The 22,752-nt window shown below is 48.7% G+C and overlaps 1 protein-coding gene across 4 annotated transcripts in view; it reads right to left on the bottom strand.

The window, feature by feature from the left end:
- PSTPIP1 (proline-serine-threonine phosphatase interacting protein 1) overlaps positions 1-22,752 on the bottom strand; it is a 45,335-nt gene that overhangs the window by 3,015 nt on the left and 19,568 nt on the right. For 3 of the 4 annotated variants that reach the window (XM_014538910.1, XM_005865309.2, XM_014538911.1), the window contains 11 exons: positions 20,259-20,359; positions 19,235-19,309; positions 12,625-12,659; positions 12,290-12,396; positions 9,793-9,855; positions 9,064-9,162; positions 8,061-8,106; positions 6,928-7,007; positions 6,248-6,346; positions 5,048-5,144; positions 4,443-4,533 (listed from right to left, as the gene is read on the bottom strand). In XM_014538910.1, coding sequence (XP_014394396.1) covers positions 4,443-4,533; positions 5,048-5,144; positions 6,248-6,346; positions 6,928-7,007; positions 8,061-8,106; positions 9,064-9,162; positions 9,793-9,855; positions 12,290-12,396; positions 12,625-12,659; positions 19,235-19,309; positions 20,259-20,326 — 860 coding nt within the window. In that variant the 5' untranslated portion in view covers positions 20,327-20,359. The remainder of the gene's footprint in view (positions 1-4,442; positions 4,534-5,047; positions 5,145-6,247; positions 6,347-6,927; positions 7,008-8,060; positions 8,107-9,063; positions 9,163-9,792; positions 9,856-12,289; positions 12,397-12,624; positions 12,660-19,234; positions 19,310-20,258; positions 20,360-22,752) is intronic. The other variant, XM_014538909.1, reaches the window with a different exon arrangement.

Below are 22,752 nucleotides of genomic sequence, written 5' to 3'. Positions count from 1 at the left end.
CCCACACACAAACATGCAGGATTTGTGGAGTAATGGCTTGGGAGTAGACAGGCAGGCCCACCTGGCACACATTATAAGGCCTTTTGCTAACACAGGCTGTGCAGGCATAGCAACTATGGCACACTACTGTTCTATGGGTGGGAGTGAGGACACTAGGGGAGGGGAGAGAGGTTAAATCCAGCAGGGTAGTGGCTGGAAGGAGCAGAGCTCATTGAGGCTGGTGTGTGCCCTGCCTCACTGCCCTGCTTTCCCAGAGTTGTCTACACTTGCAACTCCAATTCCTCCCTTCACTCACTTCCCAGCCACTGCTCCCTGCTCCTCCCCACCCTGCCTAATTTTTGACTCTCCAGACAGCAGCCCCTCCCACATCCTACCTCTCCTCCACCCAGTGGGGCCCCCCTTTCTCTCTTTTATCTTAACGGAGCACTTCTTTTTGTCCTTTCTTTTTCAATTTTTAAATTACAGTTGACATACAGGTGTACAAATAGTGATTAGACATTTATATACCTTATGAAGTGATCACCCTGATAAGTCTAGTACCCATCTGGCACCATATATACGCATTACAATACTATTGCCTGTAGTCCCTATGCTATACTTTACATCTCTGGTGAGTATTTTTATAACTGACAATGTGTGCTTCTTATTCCCTTCACCTTTTTCACTCACTCTCCCAACTCTCCTCCCATCAGACAACCATCAATTTGTTCTCTGTATGTATGAGTTTGTTTTTGCTTTGTTTGTTCCTTTATTTTGTTCTTTAGAGTCCACATATAAGTGAAACTGTATGGTATTTGTCTTTCTCTGACTGACTTATTTCACTTAACATATGCCCTCTAAATCCATCCATGTTGTCGCACATAGCTGCTGGAAGCTAATTCCAGCATGTCATAAATGCAAGAAGTTTCATCAAAAGGTTGATGGAATCTTGAGGATTGCCTGCTGGAAATAGCTAAGGGCATTTCCCCACACCTAAAGATTTCCATAGATGATTGCTTGCTGCCAGACAGCTGAGAGTATTTTAATTTACATGTTATTGCCTCGTACTGGCCAAACACATGAACAGCTGTAGGCAGTTCCCCCAATCTGACAATGGATTCTGTATACTAAACCTTGCCTTTGATATGTATATCTACCTTGCTTTAGGGCAATTTGTGTTAATAAAAAGCAAGGGGTCCTGAGACAAGGAGGACTTGGTTTCTTTAGCTAAGTCTTCTCTGGCTCCCCAAAATGCCTTTGAAAATTATGTTTTGTCTTTAGACCAGTGATGGCAAACCTATGACATGCGTGTCAGAGGTGACACGCGAACTCATTTTTTTGGTTGATTTTCTTTGTTAAATGGCATTTAAATATATAAAATAAGTATCAAAAATATAAGTCTTTGTTTTATTATGGTTGCAAATATCAAAAAATTTCTATATGTCACACAGCACCAGAGTTAAGTTAGGGGTTTTTCAAAATGCTGACACACTGAGCTCAAAAGGCTCGCCATCACTGCTCTAGACTCATAATAATTTACCGCAGCCCCTTCTCCACGAACCCTTCCTGAACCCTTCTAGATGCTGGACAAGACACCTGGCACATAGCAAGATTTCATTATTTTTTATGGCCAAGTAATATTCCATTGTATCTATATACTGCATCTTCTTTAGCCAATCATCTATTGGTGGGTGCTTAGGTTGCTTCCATATATTGGCTGTTGTAAATAATGCTTCAATGAACATAGGGGTGCAGATAACTTTTGAATTAGTGTTTTGGATTTCTTCAGATAAATAACCTAGAAGTGGAATTCCTGGGCCATATGGGTTCTATTTTTAGTTTTTTGAGGACACTCCATACTATTTTCTACAGTGGCTGCACTGACCTGCATTCCCACCAACAGTGCATGAGGGTTCCCTTTTCTTCACATCCTTAACAAAACTTGTTGATTATTAATGATAACCATTCTGACAGGTGTGAGGTGGTATCTCATGTGGTTTCAATGTGCATTTCCCTGATGATTAGTGACATTGAGCATCTTTTCATATGAATATTGGCCATCTGTAGGTCCTCTTTGGAGAAATGTCCACTGCCCATTTTTAAATCAGATTGTTTGTGTTTTTGTTGTTGAACTCTGAGTTTTTTATATATTTTAGATATTAACTCCTTGTCAATAGGTTGTGTTTCCCTTTTGTTGATGGTGTCCTTCATAGTACAAAAACTTTTAAGTTTGACATAGTTACATTTGTCTATTTTTGCTTTTGTTTCCCTTGCTCGAGGAGACATATTTAAAAAAATATTGCTAAGACCAATGTCAAAGAGTTTATTGCTTATGTTTTCTTTTGGGAATTTTATGGTTTCAGGTCTTACATTTAAGTCTTTAATCTATTTTGAGTTTATTCTTGTATATGGTATAAGAAAGTGATTTAACTTCATTTTTTTGCATGTATCTGTCCAATTTTTCCCAACACCATTTATTGAATAAACTGTCTTTACCCCTTTATCTTTAATCTTGCCTCCTTTGTCATAGATTAATTAACCATACAGGCATGAGTTTATTTCTAGGCTCTCTATTCTGTTTCATTGACTTATGTGTCTGTTTTTATGCCACTACCATGCTGTTTTGTTTACTATAGCCTTACAGTATAGAGTGCTATCAGGTAATATGATACCTCCAACTTTGTTTTTCTTTCTTAAGATTGTTGTGGCTATTTGGGCTCTATATAGTTCCATATAAATTTCTGGATTATTTGTTCTAGTTCTGTAAAAAATGCCCTTGGTCTTTTGATAGGGATTGCATTGAATCTATAGATTGTTTTGGGTAGTATTGGCATTTTAATGATATTAATTCTTCATGAGCATGGTATATGCTTCCATTTATTTATGTCTTCTTCAATGTCTTATAGTTTTCTTAATATAGATTTTTTACCTCCTTGCTTAAATTTATTCCTAGGTATTTTATTCTTTTTTATGCAATTATGTATGGATTTGTTTTCTTAATTTCTCTTTCATTATTGGTATACACAAAGGCAACCAAATTCTGAATATTAATTTTGTATCCTGCTATTTTACTGAATTCATTTATTAGATCTAATAGATTTTTGGGTGGAATCTTTGGGTTTCTCTCTATATAGTATCATGTCATCTGCAAATAATGATAGTTTTACTTCTTAATTTCCAATTTGGAATGTCTTTTATTTATATTTCTTGTCTGATTGCTGTGACTAAGACTTCCAACACTATATTCAGTAATAGTCTGAGTGGGTATCTTTGTCATGTTTCATTTCTGTCCTTTGTTGACACTGTCCCAGGTAAGCTTTTTCATCCATTTTTTTTTTAAATGACCACCTATGATGGGATACAGGTCCTCACTGGGGGTGCAAGGAGACCTGAATACCCCAAGATTTTGGGTAACATTGTGAGGTTGTGAATGTCCTTTTTCTGGGGTCACTGCCTTGTCGAAGTTCTCAGACGAGTGTGCTGTGCTCCCTGCTCTGAGCTAAGGTGGTTCTCATGAGCCTCTGCTTCCTGGGGGCTTCCTGCATGGGGCTCCTGAGGTCTTGGAAATGAGCAGTCCTCAGAGGGCTAGGAGCTCCATCGACAACCCCCACCCCACCCCCGCTTCAGCCCCTCCCCATTTCCCTTGTCTACTTCCCAAAGGCAGGGCCTTCTCTGCACAAGGTTGGCTGGAGAGAGGAGGTCATGACAGCCTCAGGCTGAGGGTTGGGTACAGGTACCATGTAAACCCCACAGATGCTCCTAGATGCCCATAGACAGGGTATATGGGCCCCTCCAGAATCTGGCTGCTGGGGGTGCTCTCTGAGCAGGCTAAGGTGCTACAGTTGCCTGTTATCCAAGGCCTAAAGCAACAGGATCCTTTGGTTCTGAGTCTGATCCCAACACTCATGGGCCCTAGACCTAAAGAAGGAGAGTGACTTGTGCAAGTGATACACTGAGACATGGCACTAGGATCTTATCACAGCTAGGCCAGGGAAGGGCTCCTGAAGAGCCTGGAGAATTTTCCAAAAGTATTGGCTGTAAGGCCTGCTCCTATGCCCTGATCCTGCACCAGTGGGAGAGTGTCTTCACTGCAGCCTGACAGTCCAGGGCACCAACCCAAGCTAGCAGCAGGGTCCCCCACCAGAGAAAATGAAGTCAACCCAGAGGTTGAAGCCTAAGGTGTATGCTGGGACTCCCTGGAGCTCTCAGCATTCACTAATGAATAAGTTGAATGTGATTATTTGTTTAATGCCTGGGCCCCCTTGGGGTGAGGGTGTCATGAAGTCAGGTTGAAGCTGTCTTGTTCCCAGAGAGTACTCAGCACTTGAACACTGCATCAGGCACATAGTAGATGGTTAATAAATACATGTGAAATAGCCAGGTGCAGGAGGAGAGTCTGGACCTGCTTCTCCCCCCTCTCCCCCTTATATCCCCCCACCTCAGCATCAAAGTAGGTGTCTCACCTTTTTATCATGCCACAGGAAGGTTGTATGCCAGGGCTGCCAGATGATATGGTGACTTCCCGATCATAGTAGTTCTGGTAGGGTACTGGAGCTATAGGTAGTAAGCTGTGAGGTCGAGGGTGGCCGAGGGCAGGGCAGGAAAAACCTCTGCCACCTGATACCCCAACCTGTCCCCATCCAGAAAACCAGACTGGGGCCCGCCCCACTTTCCCATCCTTGGCCCTGGCCTGCCCTTGTATTTGAGGAACAGGCCTGTCTCACTTCCATGAGAGGCCCCACTGTGGGCACCACCAAGAATGAATATTCTGGACTCATAATTTAGTGGAACCAAACTGGCTGGGGTAGGGGCTCTGAAGAGGCTCTCCACATCCACTCCCTTTCTGAATATTATAGTGTTATTAAGCTCTGCTCATCCTCTGCCTTAGGGGACCATACTATCCTTGGCCCCTCCCTGAGATCTGGCCACATCTCCTCCACCCAGAAGGGATCTATGAACCACCCGAGTCCTGTCTTGGCAGTTGAGGCTCAGAGAATTTGGGCAAGGCTTCCTAGGGACAGGCAGGCCTGGACCCAGAGGCCATGCTGCCTGTGGGTCTGGGCCTTACCTGGGGGCTCAGTGCCTGTACTCTTGGCCTGGATGAAGCTGTTGATGTCGGCTTCCACACTGCAGCCTTCCAGCGTCACCCGAACCTCCTCGTAGAGCTGGAGGTGGGAAAGAACAGAGGCTGAGGGGCCAGGCTTCACCTCAACGTCCATCCTCATCACAGTCCTCTTTTTCTATGACTCTGAACTCTGGCCAGGGGCTTCCACCACCTCACAGGCCTTCTATGCACAGCTCAGTGCCTGTATTCAGAGGAGTCTTGAGGTGTATCTGTCCCAGGCCTTCCTGAGGGGTCAGAGCCCTGGCTGATAGCATCTCCTGGTTCCTGAGCACCTCCTAGGCACAAGACCCTATGCAAGGGACTTAACTCACTTCTGTCCTCTATGGTAGATATTATTCCCTCCATTTTAGAGATGAGGAAACTCAGAGAAGGAAAGTGACTTGCCCAATATCACAGAGCAAGAATTCAGTGCAGCTGAGCTTTATTCCAGTATGGCAGGATAAGAGCCCACCTTTCTTCCTCTGCCACAGGAGGCCACTCAGGTGAGTTCAAGTCATTTGGGTGGAGGGAGGGACCCAAAACCCTACAGCTCATGGCAGAGAGATCAGGTAAAGAACAGCAGTGAGCACCAGGGAGTCAGAGCTGCCTCAAGAGAGCTCATGGCTCTGGAGCTATATTAACAGTGGTCAGAGACCCTGGTAGAGAGGTATTGGCCCCTTTCTGCTGGGTAGGACCCACCCCAATCACCCAGCATCTTCATCTAGCTAAGTAAGGGAACCAGAATACCCAAGAGATGTCTGGGGGACAGAAAAGGGACTGGACCTCAGTTCCTACAAAGGGGAAGCCTAGAGCAGAGCAGCCCACCATCCTCCAGCCTTTCTGCAGACCTCTTTTCACCTCTCTTCTTAACAAGGGCAGAAAGAGCACATACTCAGAGTAGAGTCAAGACCTTGGACTAGGGGTGAGGAAAGAAGGCAGATGCCAGGGTAACCACAAAAGCACAGTCTTCCAGGCAGCGAGGCCATAACCCTGGGCAATAATGACTTCCCTGTCCTTGGGGTCCTGGGAGCACAGATTGAAGCCTAAGGTGTTTGCTGACAGACCCAGAGGGACCTGGGCATACTGTTGCCCAGAAGTTGCCCTTTCTTTATGCCCCTCCCCTACCAAATCACTCTGTACCCTTCCCGTCCTTGGCCCCCTGACCTCATCATCCTTGACGCACTGCATGGAGAGCTGGTTGCAGTGCACCCATAGGGCATTTCGGAGGATGGTCAGCCTGTCAAACTCTTGAAGCTGGAAGGCCTGGTTATGGGAGGGAGGGAGATGAGAAGTGAGAAGGGAGCTGCAGAGCCAGGCCAGGCTGGGCCCCACTCAACAGCTCAGCTGGGACTGACAAGCCAGACTCCCTCTGCTGAAAGCCAAGTTTAACCAAAAAACCCTTGCTGGGGGTCTCCACCCCCACATCTGTGCCAGCACCTCAGGCTTTTGGTAGGGAGGTTGTGTTCCTTGTGGAGTTCCTGCCTCCATCCTCTTTCCAAGCCCTACCACACACTGGAAAGGCCCCAGAAGATGTCATGAGAGGGGCAGTCCTGAGGGGCCCAAGGAAGCTATGGGTTTTGTCTGAGTCTCAGTTTTGGCTTCAACAAAAAGGGATGAAGGATGCCTGCCTGAAACAAAGGGAGCCAGTACATAAAGCCAGGCAGTGAGCTCCCTGGGTTAGGGACCCAGCAGGGGACTGGAGAGTGAATGCATGAGTGAATGAATGAAGGAATAAGGCCTTTTCCCCACCCCACTGCCTTATTTCCCCCCATGAAGTGGCTGGAGCAGGGACGAATGTCTTTCCTATTTTGTAGCTGGGGAAACTGAGGCCCAGGGTAACTCACCTCACAGGTGGTTTGATGTTCCTGCTCCCACTCGCCCCGCACCTTCTCCAGATGCTCAATGTTCTGTCTGTACACCCGCTCTAAAAACACAAGTAGCCCTCAGGGAGGCCAACAGCCTAGACACCTGCTTCCACTGCTCACCCCTTGGTTCCTGCAATGCTCCTGCTCAGAGTGCCCTCTTCCCCAGACAGACCTGCCCTGGCTGCTGGTATCTCATTTGGACACTTGTCAGGGCCACCCACTATGGTACTGCTCCTTTTGGGGTGACTCTTAGCTCTCCGTTGTGCTCTGAGTTGCCCAAGTCTGGAGTGGAGCCCATATATCCAAAGCCAGAGTCCAGCTGTTTTGCCATTCCTGGGTCCCACCCTCTCACTTTCCAGATGAGAAACTGAGGGCAGTACTGAAGGAGAGTAGAGAGGAGTATGGTAGCTGTTGGGCTGGGGACCCAGCAGGCTTGGCCATGACCTGTCCCCAGAACTCTGGGGTTCACACATCCCCTAGCCATGGGAGCAGCTGGGTCCTGGGAGAGGCAGAGCAGAAGGGAGACACTTTTCAGGAGAAGGGAGCAGGGTGAAATTTCTGACCTAAGAGGTATGCTGGTAGAGACAAGTGGCGTTGGGTTTTTGGCATCAGGTGAAAGACAGAGGAGACAGACCCAGAGAAGGCAGTGTGTGTGTGTGTGTGTGTGTGTGTGTGTGTGTGTGTGAGAGAGAGAGAGAGAGAGAGAGAGAGAGAGAAGAGAGATTTGAGTGGGTCTGTCTACCATGATGGTGACTGTGAAAGTACTGTGCTCTAGAGCCTGATGACTTTGGTTGGAATGTAGTCAACACCACTATTGACTCCGTGACCTTAGGCAAGTTACTTAACCTCTCTGTGCCTCATCTGTTAAAAAAGGGGATAATAATAATAATATCAGTCACCTCATAGGATTGTTGTGCAAATTAGTTAAAACATGCAAAGCACCAAGAATAGTCTTGGCAATTGAGAGAACATGAATATGGAAGTGAGAGTGATGACTTATGACACTGTAGTCACCTGTGAGTTTGTACATCCCCAGGGTAGGAAAGTGTGCAGTGTTGGGAAGGTCTGTCCAATCCACCGCCTAGGTCTAAGGAGGCAGGTGGGCCACATACCTGCCTCCATGGCTGAGTCCTTGCACTGCTTGGCTTTATTCTGGCTCTGAGGAGGCAAAGGAAAAACAGTGCTGAGCCTCTGTCCTGGAGACCACCCAGCCCCAGCTTAGGACTCCCAGCCTCCTGGGTGACTGAAGTGCCTCTGTCACAACCCTCCCTGACCACCCAGGGGACACTCAGGAGCCAACTTGTGAACAAGTTCCCTCATTTACTCCAGCTTCACCCCACAAAGGACCACAGTAAAAAAGGTTTTAATAAAAAAGAAGTAAAAACAGAAACTTGCAGCCCATGAAAACTAGATATCAGGACCTAGAAAGAGAAATATAGATCAGGAACCAGGACCTGAGGCTCCATGTGGCCAGTGCTGAATCTACTGGTTGGGACTTGGGCTCTGGTTCCCAACTTGCTGCCCCCAAATCCACCCCCAACCCCCTGCCCTCTCTGGGCCTCAGTTTTCATGTATATGCAATGGGCAAAAGGTGTTCTTGGGCTCTGGTAGCTCTGCTACCCCCACTCTGGCCCAGAGACCAGAGTAGTCATGAGCTTGGGCTCTGGATGACTTAGGTTTGGATCCTTTCTCTGTTGCTTCCTGGCCCTGAGACCTTGGACAAGCCACTCACCATCACTGGGCCTTAGTTTCCTTTCTGTGACATGGGCCCACTGTGCCCCTCTCCAAGGGTTATGTGAGAGTTAGCATCTGCTCTCATTGCCCTGTGATCTCTGGGCCTGGGCTGCAGAGGGCTTGCTTTGAGGAATTGGTCCTTGGGTGTAGCCAGGAGATGGCAAAAGGGGATCAAGCTGACCCTGTCAATTCATGCCCTGAGATTCTAGGAAACCCATTTTACAGATGGGAATGTGAGGTTCAGAGAGGGGTGGAAAGCTATTATGTTCCATATGCAGACCTTGCCTGGTTGGGGGGGCGGTCCTACAGCACCCCTTCCCTGCCTTACTTACCCTGCCCCAGCTCTGGGAGACAGCATATGGCCTCAGTGGCCCCACAAACCTTTTCCACCTGTTTCTGTTGGCCACTGATGCTAATACGCTCGAAGGCCTGCTCGGCGTCATCTGCGTCCCGGCACTTCTGCTCATATGTCTTCTTGGACTGGACATGTGTAAGGGTGTGACTTGCGGGGGCCCAGAGTGAGGCTTCCTGAGCCCAGTCTCCCTTCTTCCTGTTGGGGGCTATGAATGGAGAGGGGGCCTCCTCCCCAGGGACAGGGATCTGAAGGTCCAGAATAAGAGGGAGAGGGAGTCTTGTTCCCATACCCCTACCCACTGGGGACATTGTAGCCCTGCCCAAGGCCCAGCCTTTTCAGAGGGGAGATCACATTAAACCACCAGTAAGTCCCTGAAAATACCATGCATCCTCATGATACTAGTAGCCTCTGCACATGCTATCCCCTCTCATGGAGCCTTTTTCTCCTCACCCAGTATCCTAAGAGACACAGCTCAGGGGTCCCTTCTCCCTCCACCCTTGGAGTCTACAGCTGACAGCATGGATCACACTGTGGGCCACTGTCTGACACTGACCACCTTCCTATCAGTCAAGAGTCTCCCATGAGCAGTGCCAGGGCTGATTCATGTGGGGCTTTGGTACCCAGTGCAGCCCCGAACACATGGATGTTCCTGGATAAAGATCTGAGGCAAGCCTTCTCCCAGGTGCCCATCCCAGGTCTCCTGGGGTCCACACTTTGGGCTCTGCATCCTTCACGGCCCAAGAGCCTTCACCCACCTCCATGACCTTCTTATAGAGTGACAGCTTGCTCTTCTGAACACGGTCCATGACAGCCTCGTACTGCAGGGGACATGAGGGGGGGGGGGGGGAGGGCTGTGGCCTCTGGACAGTCCCCTAGGCCAAGAGGATGGGGCTCCCCTGGGATGAGGTGTAGCACTTTTCCCCCTCACCCAGCTCTGAAAGGCATAGTGACAAGATGTCCTCCCTCTCCTATTGCCTGTTCTTTTACAATTGCTGCTCAGAACAGAAAGCTAGAGAAGCCCAGGACATGTGTATGTCCACCGTGTCCTCTCATTGGCTGCAGACTCCAGCCAGGACTTGGTCTGTAGCTGGAGAATATCCAACTTACATGTGTATACATACATACATACACACACACACACACATACACAGAGTCCTCACTCACAAGCCTCTGCACCCACTCACAGCTGTCACACACTGTGTACACACGTTAGTTCCACATGACACACATGCAGAAGTACACACTAAAAGGCCCCCATGCTCCTACTGCTTCCACTGCTCCATTACTCCCACTGCTCCTACTTGCACACACAGGCCTTCACATACACACTCACAGAGTGCCCATAGACACCATTCACAAGTATACACAAGCACACTCCTATGTTACCCTTGTACAGGCCTATTCACACTTAATCATGGCCACACGCAGGTACACAGGCCATTGCACCCTCAACTCTCCTCCCAGGCAGCTTGTTCAAATAGAGAAGACAAAACTTAGCCTAGACAGAAAATTAGAATAAGCTGTGAGAAGAATCAGAAATGAAATGACTCTTGTGTTGGGGCTGGAGCCATTTTGTGTCTGAGGTCACAGTAGGGCATGTGCCAGTGGAGAGATCTCAGGCAAGCACCTGGTCACATATAAATACACTGAGACACACGAACATGCTCATAGGTGTGCACACATGTGTGCCTACACACCCACATACACACACACATACAGGCCCACATACACACATGCCCAAGCATGTGCACACACATGCCCAGGCAGGCTTCCCCTAACACTATATCACAGCTCTCAACTTGTGGAGGTTCTGGCCGATCTGGGGAAGGTGTTGGTCTGTCCAAAACAGCTTTTGCAAGCATATAGACCTTCTGGCCACAGGAGAGCTTAAAGTAGCCAGCCTGGGGCCTCACTGTCACAGCAAGCTCTCTGCATGCTCTACAGGCAAGTCCCCTCTCCAAGAGGTCACCTGTTCCAGCATCTCAAGGTAGCACAGGTTTCTGGAGCTAGCTTTGGGGACCCACTGTCTGCTTAGGAACCCAAATTTAGAATCCCAAAAGCCTGAGACCCTGCCTGGCCAGATGGGTAGACAGGGAGGGCAGCCACATTGAATTTCTGTGGCCAGAGCCACTAACTAGAGCTGGTGCCCTATCTGTGAAGACTAATGGGGACCTGGTCTGGGATGGATCCCCAAAGCTTAGGCAGTGGGCATAAATGTCCCATCCTGCAAGAAGAAAACTGAGGCACAGAGAGGGGAAGTAGCTGGGTAAGGACACCCAAGCCCATCCTAGCCCCAACAATAAGCTGACACCTTTTTCTCCTTTACAGCTCAGTTGTATGGACTTTTCCATTTTCATTTTTTTTGGATATTTCACAAGAATCCTTTCTCTCCAAATAAGAAATATTTCTGTGTGCTGATGTCTCCCTCCCTGTCCAGAGCAACACCCTTATCACTAAGACCCTAGAGTCTGAGCATGTGTCCTCACTTGTCCTCCCCGCAGGCCATATACTCAGCCAATCAGTCTCAGGTTTTGGGAGGGGAATCTGGGACACAGAGATCACCAAGCCCACCTCCCACTCCACCACTGCAGCTTTCCTGACACATCGCCTTCAACCTCTGCTTGCACACTTCCCATAAAAGAGCCTCACTTATTTTCCATGTAGTTCCTCCATCTAGAAATAGCCATGCCCTACACCTGGGTGAGAAGTATTGTGGATGCTGAAATAAGCGTAACACCCCCTACTACCAGCAGGCTCTGTTTCCCCCCTCAGCCTTGGGCAGCCCTGCAGAGTGGCCAGTGACTGGTTCCAGGTCTGCTTTTCTCCCAGAAAAACAGCTTGGATCCTTGGGCTCAGGACCAATCTTTGGTGACTCCCCAATTTAGTTTTCTTTCTTTGGATAATTCCAAGCTGTCATTGTCCCTCTACAGTCTGCTGTGATAGGATGGTCAACAAGACTGATGTCTTCTCCTCTTTCTGACGGCTCAGGGAAGGACCCCCAGGGGGGCTCCTAGGCCTGTGAGCTGAGACCTTCCCTTTTTTCTTCAAATCACCCTCACCCCCAAACCTGGGGTACTGCCCCCATACTCCATGGGACCTCTGGCCCCAGGGACTTTATTTTGGTGGGAAGGCCCTAGGTCACTCACTCACATACACTGACGTAGGGTCCATCTCCTCCCACCTCCAGAGTGAAGATGGCCACCTCCCACTTGGGGTCTTGGTGATGGAGGAACACCCCAGCACCTGCTTCACCTTTTTTCTCTGCTCCTTCTGCCTCTCTCGGAAGTCCTCAAGGCTGCGGAGCTCCTCACGCAGGGCCAGGGCCAGCTGCATGTGGGAGTTGCCAATGTCTTCCATTTCTGAGGGCAGAGTATAGACATTGGTCTCCCACATCAGACAGATGGGTGTCAGCCACATACACATTCACCCCACCTAAGCTAGTTTCTGTCATCCCAAATCCTCCGTTAGTCCCACAGACCTGTGTGCAGCCTAAACTCCTCTCCTGGCCAGAATCCATCCACCTCTGTCTATGTTCCCAGAAGGTCCTGTTACCCTACAGCCTGGGGTAGAAGACAGTTGGGACTTACGCTGCTTCAGGGAGTCAAAGGAGGCCCTCAGGGAGCTGCAAAACAGAGAGGCCAGGGTCAGCAGGAGGATAATGCAGTGGAACCTGAAGTCCCACCAGGCCCCAGGAACTTTATTTTGGTGGGAAGGCCCTAGGTCACTCACTCACATACACTGACCTAGATAGACCCAATGGAGCTGGGATTTCTAGAAGGCAAAGCTTTTTCTTTGGAAATTATAAAGCAATCAAATCTCCCCACTGGGGCAGAATGCTCCTGGCTTCTGCATGTCCTCAGGGCCCTTTTCCTCCCTCTTTGGAGCCCCTCTCCTGGCTGAGGTAGGAGAAGGCAGGGTTTAGACCTGGATTTAGGCAGGTGGCCTGGAGGATATTTTGGAGGAAGCTGGATGGGAGGGGGCAAGCAGGGAAGGGGTGAAGGAGGAGAGAAATGGGGGGAGGACAACAGGAAGAACAGGATTTGCAGATGAGAACAGTGGGAGACTATTTCTGGCCCCTGGCTGGGGTGGCTCAGTGGACACTGGTGACACCTCTAAGGGGGACCCAGGAGGGAAGATAAGGAGTTTACTTCCCTGAGGTGTGCTGAACCTGAGGTGCCTGAGAGAAACCAGAAGAAGGAGTCATAAGGCAGCAGGGTGGGCAGCAGGGAGAGCAGGAAGGGAAGAGGCTGGCACCTGGCCTGGAAGGTAGGAGAAGACACCAGAGGGTAGGGGTTGCCAGATGGAGCAAATAAAAATACAGGACTACAATTAAATTTGGACTTAGATCAAACAACTAATACATTTTTAGTATGTATTCCCCATTAATATTTGAACGTACTTACATTTAAAAAGCTCTTGTTATTTATCTGAAATCCAAACTTAACTGGGAATACTGTATTTTATCTGGCAGCCCTGCCGAGGGGGCTTGTACACAGAACCATGAACCAAGTTGAGGCCTAAGCAAAGATGTTGGAGCCCAGCCAGGACTCAGTTCTGTCGGCTGATAGATAATGTGGCACCATGAGGCAGAGTGCTCTTTGGTTCAGAAACAGCATGGGTGGGCAGAGTGCCCATCAGCTTTCAGAGGGGTGAGCTCCCTGTTTTGTGCAGGAGAGGTGATTTGGAATCCCAGCATAGGAACCCAGCAGGCCCTGGATAGGGGCTCCTGTTCTGGATTCCCACATGCAGATGCTAGAGCCAGGCAACCTGGGTTCAGTCCAGGCTCTATGTAACCTTGGACAAGTTAATTGTACTCTTTGTGTCTCAGTTCCCCTTTTGTAAAATGGGGATAATAATAACACAAACAGGATAATTGTGAGGATTAAATGAATTTATATGTACAAAGCATCTCTGTTGGGATCCAGATATTGTTGTGCAGCCCTTTCCTGAGTCCACAACTGCACACCCCCCAGTCCTGGGGGTCACCCAGGCCCCTGAACCTAACCTGAGCTATATCTCCAGTGTTCCATGTAAGAGTTTGTCCATTCCCAGGGGTAAAATTCTCTGCCTGTGTTTGTAGCCTCTTAATCAAGGAGGCAAAATCCACTGTGGCTTTCCCCTCACCAGGATGCCTGAGGAGCCACAGTGAGTGGAAGCAGATAGGGAAACTGAGGCCAGAGCATGGCAAGGCTTATTGGGGTCATGCAGAGGCAACAGGGACATGTTCTGTCCTGGATGCATCTGGCAGCTGCCCTTGGCCCAGCCTTTCTGCAGAGCAATGCGCAGGTCCCCTGGTGGCCACATGGCCACACAACATCTGCCCAGGACACCCCAGGGCTCCTGCCCTCTTGCCTGCATCTCCTAGCAATCCATGCAAGGCAGGCTTCCAGGGGACTCCTTCATCCCATTGGACAGTCAGGGAAACTGAGGCCAAGCAGATGCAGCACCCTGGCAGGACCCACAGGGATCCGAGCCTAGAGAACTGTGGGGGGGGGGGGGGTCTACTCAATGCCAGACCCCTAGCCCTAAACTAAGTGAATTTCAAAGTGTAATTTGCACATTGGCAGCATCAACATTATCTGGAGGTTTGTTGGAAATGTAGATCCTCAGGCTCCACCCCAGTCCTGAAATAGAAACTCACAGTGGGCCCAGCATATTGTATTAAGCCTCAGGTACTGCTGATGTCCATTCAAATGTGAGAGCTGCTGGCCTAAATTATTCAATTCTCACAACTCTCATCAGGGGAATGGCCTTAAACTCTTGTAGAGGATTTGGGGACCATTTGAAGTCTTTCTCTGCCCCATGAGACCCAGCAAAGATAGTTTCTCTTAGCTTTTCTATCATCCCCAGGTTCTTCCCCTTTGCCATTCAGAAAAACTATTTCCAAGATCTTGAACTCACCTCTATTGTGTCTTCTTTGCATGTCAAGGGCAGGAACCCCGGGCAGACCTCTACCCTCTGCTATTAGTCACTGCTATCCTTGTGTATATCTCATCCAGATGCCCCTTTTGACTTGGATCTCAGGATGCTCAGCCTGAAATTCTATGCTCAAACACAGCCTACATTTCCAATATAAATATTTTCTTTTGTAACCTTCCCACCATGTGGCATGACCCACCTCAGGCCCCTGCTTTGGCCTCCCTACCCACTGCCCACCGGCTCACCAGGAGGCTGCTGCCTCCCAGCTGATAGGAGTGGCTCCTCTCACCTCCCTGTGCTGGAGGCTGGGCCTGAAGTGAGTTGGTGTCAGAGGACCCCTTCTGGTAACAGGGCCCGCCTGTCTCCCTCCAACATCCTTAGTGATGTCTTCATTCTCTGAGCTCAGAGGAAGAGAAATTATGGAAACAACAGCAACAACAAAACCCTCTCCTGGTAGGAAAACCACAGCATTTTAGGCTATGACAAGTGGGGGTGATGTGGGAATGTAATGGTGTAAGTCCATCCTCCTTCAGGAGCTGTCCTTGCTTGAGGTAACCACAGAGGGGCTTACAAGGAAATTGGCTCCAACCCTGCCCACCTTGATTCTTTTTCATTTCCTGAACCCCTGCCCTTTGCAGCTTCTGGAAGCACATGCCCAGCACCCAGGATGAGCAAGTGGGGGAGGAGGTGCAGCTTTTGGGGGGAGGCGATATTTCAGCCAAAGCTCAAAGTGCAGGTACACTGGAGAAGGAAGAGATGGGGGGCAACAGTCAGAGTAAAGGCCTGGCAGTTGGAAGGGAGAGTCCAGGTGAGCTTTCTGCAGGGCTAGAAGCAATAGTGATACAGTCCTCTGCCTTCCTAATGTTGTCTTTAAAATGCATTGAAAGGGCTTATGGGATCTCTTGAGTGTGGGGACCAAGTCTTATTTGTGCATTCTCCATTGCCCAGTGGATGTTTGCTGATTTAATATGCGAAGGAGGTGAATGAGAAAAATCATTTGAAGACAGGAATAACCTCCCTTTAATGTATGTGGTTGATCCTCCAGACCCCAGTGAGGTTTCTGGCCAGTCTGAGGGCAGGGCTGATGCAGAAATGCTTCATTTTCAGGCAGCAGAGGCGAGGGAGGCCAATCAGCTCTGCCTTTTTGGCTCTCGCTGGGCTATTTCTGGGGTCACTTAACTTCCTGGCTTTGTTGTCTCTGTTTGCCTCCACCAAACCTGTGCATCCCCTGCCCTCTGCCTGCCCTCCAAGGGGCTGAGAATGAGCATCTTGTGGGACCTGGGGATCTTGGCCATGGGGAGGCTAAGGGCTCCCTCTACAGGAGGAGGTCCCAGCCCCCAAGCTAAATAGTCAAGCCACCTTTCCCAGAGGGGCTAACCCCAAATATACTTCCACAAATGTCCACAACACAGAAGTGACCCAGGCTATCATTCACTCTTTCCACAAAGAGCCCTCCAGGTTGGTGTGGGAATGGGGTGATCTGATCAAAGCCAAGACCCTGATAGTTAGGCAAAGCTAGAGTGTCTGGGAGAATTTCCTGGAGGTGATAGGCATTAGAGGGTTCTAAAGGGAGGGAAGATGAAATCACCCTCAGTGTACTAGACTCTGGCTTCAGGATGGTGGGGCCCTTTATTTTATTTATTTTTAAAATTTTGAATCCCCCTGACTTAGTGTGGGGAGATTCATAGTAGGTGCTCCATACATGCTTGCTGAATAAATGGATGGGTATGGGTACTTGGTCCATAGTTAGAGAAAGGAATAACGGAATGGTCTCACTAACCCTGGTACAGGCCATGCGATTCAACAGCAATACTTATTAAGAACCTATTGTGTGCTGGGAGCTGCATGGGGCATGGCTCTAAGGGAGGCAGCCAGTGAGCTGAGATTATTCCATTCCTGCCTCTGAATGTGCCTTGCACTTTCCCACCTCCAGCTTTTGTCCATGTCAGTCCTTTGGCAGAAAGACACCTCCCCTCCATTTCTACATCTCCCAGGGGGTTTCCTCCCTAGTCCACCCTGCTATGCCCTGCTCCTCTGGTCGCAGCAGGTTGATAGGGAGTTGGAGGCAGCGCTGGTTTGCACACACTACTCCCGGCCTGCTCTGGACCCTCCATGGCTGAGCTGTAAAGGCCCCTGCAGGTTTTGTTTCTGTCTCTCCTGCTGCAGGTTCAGCATACCCAGCACAGGCTCCAGCTCCTCCCTGTGGGCAACAAGGCAGACGCAGACTCTATTCCCTGCCCCAGCCTGGGGCTCCCATGTTGGATGAAGGCTCCCCCTCCAGGGGCTCACAGTTTCCAGCATTCTGGGCCAGAGAGGGGCTGGGTCCCAAAGAAATGGTTGAGGCTGCCCAGTCAGGCCTCTCAGCCCCAAACTAAGCAGGGTGACCCCAATTATCTGACTTATTGAACAGCCTGTGAAATTGTTAAGACCCCATATTTATTAGACATTCCCATGGGTTGCTGCTCTCTGCTCAACATTGTGACTTCCCAGAGCAAATCTTGAAAGTGACTGACCACTTTCATAGTCTAGAACCCAGGACTCAGAGTGGGAATGGCCATCCCAGGTTCACACATTAAATAAGGCAGGGCAGACCTCGCCCTACTCAGCCTCCTATGACCACACAGGAGATCAGGCCCTGAACATGGCCCTGGCCACTTCATAGTTCTAAAACCCAAACAAGATATTGTGTACCTCTCCATCCTTCCCACTGTCCACCCTGGCTCCACTTTCATTTTATGCTCCTCCTTAGTGGCTTCTTCTTCCTGTTTTAAATCCCCTGTGACTCATAGCTCCTTAGCCTGGGCTCCCATCGTGACCCTGCCTGGAGCACCCTTCCAACTTCTCTTTTTCTGGGAAAGTTTTCCTTTTACAGCTGGCCTAGGAAGCCAGGAGGCAGGCAGGGACTCCTTCCTGGTCATGCTTCCCCTAACTGGGACAGACAAAGAAGGGCCCCAAGAGATTCCATTCATTCATCACCATGTCCTTAGCCCTCCTCTGTGCCCAGCCTGTTTCCAACCTCAGCCCTGCCCCTGGAAGACCCTCAGCCCATGTTCCTGTTGATCTTCACAATAGTCCCCTAGATTGGGCAGATGAGAACCAAACTCAGAGAGGTTAAGCAACTTGCTCATAGCCACACAATTCACAAAAGCTGAGTGAGGACTAGAGCTCATGAATTCTTTCTTTGCATTCATGTTTTTTTGGTCCAATGCACAAACTGAGCATTTATCTCCTCTGGTTCATTACATTTTAAAATCTTTCTTTAGGTTTTCCCATGATTTTTCTGGATCCAGGTGGGAAGCAGGAACCAGCCAGGGTCCCCTAGATCTTTAGAAGACCTAGACTAGAGAGTGTTCAGGGCACTGAAATGGCTTTGGAGCTGACAGGTTTTGGGGTCACTTTCCTTGAGCAGAGCCAGGCACTCACAGGCTTGATTTCCAGGGAGCAGGGGTTGCTATGGCAGCTGCAGGCTAAGGTCAGGTCTTGGGGCTCCTGGGTAGGAGAAGGACTCATCAGAGCCCTTTTAGAACTTAGAGTCCAGTGTTTTGTCTTTTAGGCTGGCTCAGTCCTCACCCTGGAGAAGAGTTCACATTTTCCCAAGGTAGCCCCTCCACTGTTAGAAAATTCTCCTTCAGCCACTCTCAAATTATCACTCTCTCCCCATCTGCTCCTCTGCCCAGCTGTCTGCACACAGAGACCCAGGTTTCAAGGCTCAAAAAGCCTGGCTGCTTCACCCCAGCAGCTGCCTTTATTGCCTCTCCTGGTAACTAGGCCTAAGCTGAGCCCCTGGACTCCTTTAATCTTTTGAGGAAGGTTGCATTATTATCCTGACTCACTGATAAGGAAACAGGCACAGAGAATGTCAGTGACCAGACCATGATTACACAGCTTGTGGGTGAGGAGCTGGTACTAGAGTGCATGTGTGTCCTCACCTTGCAGCCTAGGCTGAGCCAACACTGTAAGGGACTCAGCAGCTCTTGGAAGGCCTGTCACCTGCCCCTCAGGGCTCTAGGACTTTGGGGGAGGTTGTATGGCTATGCTGCAAGTGCCTGAGGACAGATGGCCCCTGCCCTCCTGCCCAGGACCTTCCCACCACCCAGACCACTGGATTTTCTCCCATACACAGAATCTGATCTCTCAATACCCAAGAGAGCTGTCCATCCCTGCCTTGGGAGCCACCCAGACCCTTCCTGGCCATGCCCAGTCCACCCTAAACCCTATCTAAATGCCCAGAAAGTGCCTGGTAATGGAGGAGGAAGCCCAGGCTCTGGGACCTCTTACTTGATCTCTGTCTGGCCACCTGCTTTCCGGGCGATCTGTACCAGCTCTTTCCCATACCGCTCCTCTGCTTGGGCCCTGCAAGAACAAAGCATGGGCATTGCATCTCCTCCAGTTCTGTTGGCCATCGCTCCCTCAAATGTCTGCAGATCCCTCAAAAGTCTGCGACAGGACCGGAGAAGCCACCCTCTTAGCATCTGGGAGCAGGTTGGTTTTCCAGGCTCCTCCTTCAGAAAGTTAAGCCCCCAGCACTTTCTCCAAATCAGGGGTGGGGAACATCCAGCCTGCAGGCCATATCATTTGGTCTGGCCCTGCCAAGGCAACCGCAGGCAGGAGTCAGAATTCAATAAATCTAGAAGTTTTTTTCATAGCAATATAATTTTAAGTTGATAATTTTGTATGGCCTACAAATAATGTTATAAATATCCAAATGGCCTTTGGCAGAAAAAAGGTTCCCCACACCCATTCTAAATAAATGTTGGCCAAATACAGGTATATCTGAAGAGTCTTGGTATTATTTGCCCACTTGGGGAAGGCCCACATCTGGGGAAACACAGGAAAGTCACAGTCATGACTTTTTTTTTTTGTAAGGAAAATAACTTTAATGTATAAAATATGCTATAACATAATATAGGAAAAGGCAATACGTTTTAAGAGAAATGGTCCAACTTTCTGAATATTTTTTTTATGTACTCATATTTTCAATATCAGGAAAAAATGGTTGTCATTTTATTTCTTTCTTTACTTTTATATTTTTATTGTTGACACTATTACAGATGTCCCCCATTTTCCCCATCCTTTGCCCACCTTCACCCACCTTTACCCACCTTGGCCTTCATCACACTGTTGTCTGTGTCCATGGGCTATACTTATATGTTCTTTGGCTAATCTCTTCACCTTCTTTATCACCACCACCCTCTTCCTGACAGCAGCTTGGCTGGGATGGGCAGCCTCAGTCATTTTCCAGAACTAGGTGGAGGGTAGCCTCCCTCCTACACCTACCCTCGCCGACCCTGTTGGTGCTCACCTCTGCCTCAGAAGCTCTTCCATGTCCTTGCACATCTTCCTGCCATCCAGCAGCCGCTGCAGCAGCATCTCGTAGCCTGTGTGGGCTGTGAAGTCCCTGCACTGTCGCACAGAACATAGGGATGTGAGAGGACCATACTAGACAGTGCTGGGTGGAGAGCATAGCCTGGCAAGTACCCCTCTGACCATCTCCCCTTCTGCCTCTATCTCCCTCATTCAAAAGCTCTTAAGATTCAGGACCTGGCTTCAAACAGGCACACAGAAGGCCCTACCTCTCCCCACTGCTCCACATGTAAAGATACCAGGTATGTAAGTGAGACCTACCTGGAATCAGAGCTTACAGTCCAGGGAGCAACAGCTCCCTAATGCAGGACAGCCATGGGAAGAGCCACTACCAAGGCCCCATGATGACAGCCTTTACAGGGTCCCCTGCACTGCTCGCTCCTGTCATTATTTCAATAACCCTATTATCTCAGCTGTGTATGAAAACTGAGTCACAGATGGGTGAAATGTGCCCAGGGTGACACAGCTTGAAAGTCATCTGGGTCAAGTCCATGCTCTTAACCTCTACACTATATGGTCTCTGCACTATATGGGCTGTCTGTGTGGGCTCAGGTAATCCTCTCATGCCCACCAAGTAAGGTAGGCTCTGAAGGTGACTTAAGTCAGGACTGGGCACACCGACACACATTTAGAACACAGGTAGGACATTTCACACATCTAGGACACGTAGGGCACATCTAGCACACCTAGCACATTTGGCACAAAACCTGGTTCACCCCAGGTTCACCTCTTAACCAGGGCAGTTGAGGAAGTGCCTCTTGGAGAATTCAAGACACAGATCCTATTTTACCTCCCACCCAGCATTTGGTGGCTGTTTCTGAGCCATCTAATTCTCTTTTCTCATCCCTGGAGTGGACTCTGAACTTCTGGTATAGGAAGTTGGGGAGGGAGGTCATACTCAAGGACTAGGAAGGGACAGAAGTTCTCCTAAGACATCTCTAGGTCTAGGGAGTGGTTCTTGGGGTCAGGCTGCCCCCTCAAAGCTCACTGACTGCCAGGGGAGGAGGTGATGAAATGTCATACTGAAAACAGAGGCTTTTATGTCTCTGGCCCCAATATACATTCATATTATATATATGTTTTATTGTTGAGAGTATTACAGATGTCCTGCCCTTTATTCCCCTCCTCGTTGCTCTCCTCCACCCAGATTCCACCTTACCCCAGGCCTTGACTACCCTATTGTCTGTGTCCTTGGGTAATGCATATTTGCATATAAGTCCTTTGGTTAATCTCTTCACACTACCCTGCCCCCTTCCCTCAGAGATTCATTACTCGATTCCATGTTTCTATGCCTCTGATTCTATTTTATTCATCAGTTTATTTTATCCATTAGATTCTTTGTTCGTTTATTTTGATTTTAGATTCAATTGTTTGTTTGTTTGTTTGTTTATTTATTTATTGTTAATCCTCACCTGAGGATAGTTTTCCATTGATTTTTAAAGAGAGTGGAAGGGGAGGGGGGAGACAGAGAGAGAAACACCAATGTGAGAGAGACACATCGATTGGTTGCCTCCTGCACATGCCCCAACCAAGGCCGGGGATGGAGCCTACACTGAGGTATGTGCCCTTGACCAGAATTGAACCCAGGACCCGTCAGTTTATGGGCTGATGCTCTATCCACTGAACCAAAATGGCTAGGGCTATCCATTTTTTTAAAAAAATTTCTTTATTGATTAAGGTATTACTTATGTGTCTTTATCCCCCCATTTTCCCCCCCTATACCCCCCCATACCCTCACCACTCTGTTGTCTGTGTCCATTGGTTAGGCATCTGTTTTTGTTCATCAGTTTATGTTGTTCATTATATTCCACAAATGAGTGAGATCGTGTGATATTTATCTTTCTCTCACTGGCTTATTTCACTCTCAGCATAATGCTCTCCAGTTCCATCCATGCTGCTGCAAATGGTAAGAACTCCTTCTTTTTAACCGCAGCGTAGTATTCCATTGTGTAGATGTACCACAGTTTTTTAATCCACTCATCTGCTGATGGGCACTTAGGCTGTTTCCAAATCTTAGTTATGGTGAATTGTGTCGCAATGAACATAGGGATGCATATATCCTTTCTGATTGGTGTTTCTGGCTTCTTGGGATATATTCCTAGAAGTGGGATCACTGGGTCAAATGGAAGTTCCATTTTTAGTTTTTTAAGGAAACTCCATACTGTTCTTCACAGTGGCTGCACCAGTCTGCATTCCCATCAGCAGTGCACGAGGGTTCCTTTTTCTCCTCATCCTTGTCATTTGTTGATTTGTTGATGATAGCCATTCTGACAGGTGTGAGATGGTACCTCATTGTGATTTTGATTTGCATCTATTGGATGATTAGTGACTTTGAGCATGTTTTCAAATGTCTCTTGGCCTTCCTTCTGTCTTCTTTCGAAAAGTATCTATTTAGGTATATTGTCCATTTTTTGATTGGGTTGTTTATCTTC

The sequence above is a fragment of the Myotis brandtii genome, unplaced genomic scaffold, assembly GCF_000412655.1.
Source record: "Myotis brandtii unplaced genomic scaffold, ASM41265v1 scaffold205, whole genome shotgun sequence".
NCBI classification, from domain to species: domain Eukaryota; kingdom Metazoa; phylum Chordata; class Mammalia; order Chiroptera; family Vespertilionidae; genus Myotis; species Myotis brandtii.
This window is presented reverse-complemented; position numbering and strand designations above follow the sequence as displayed.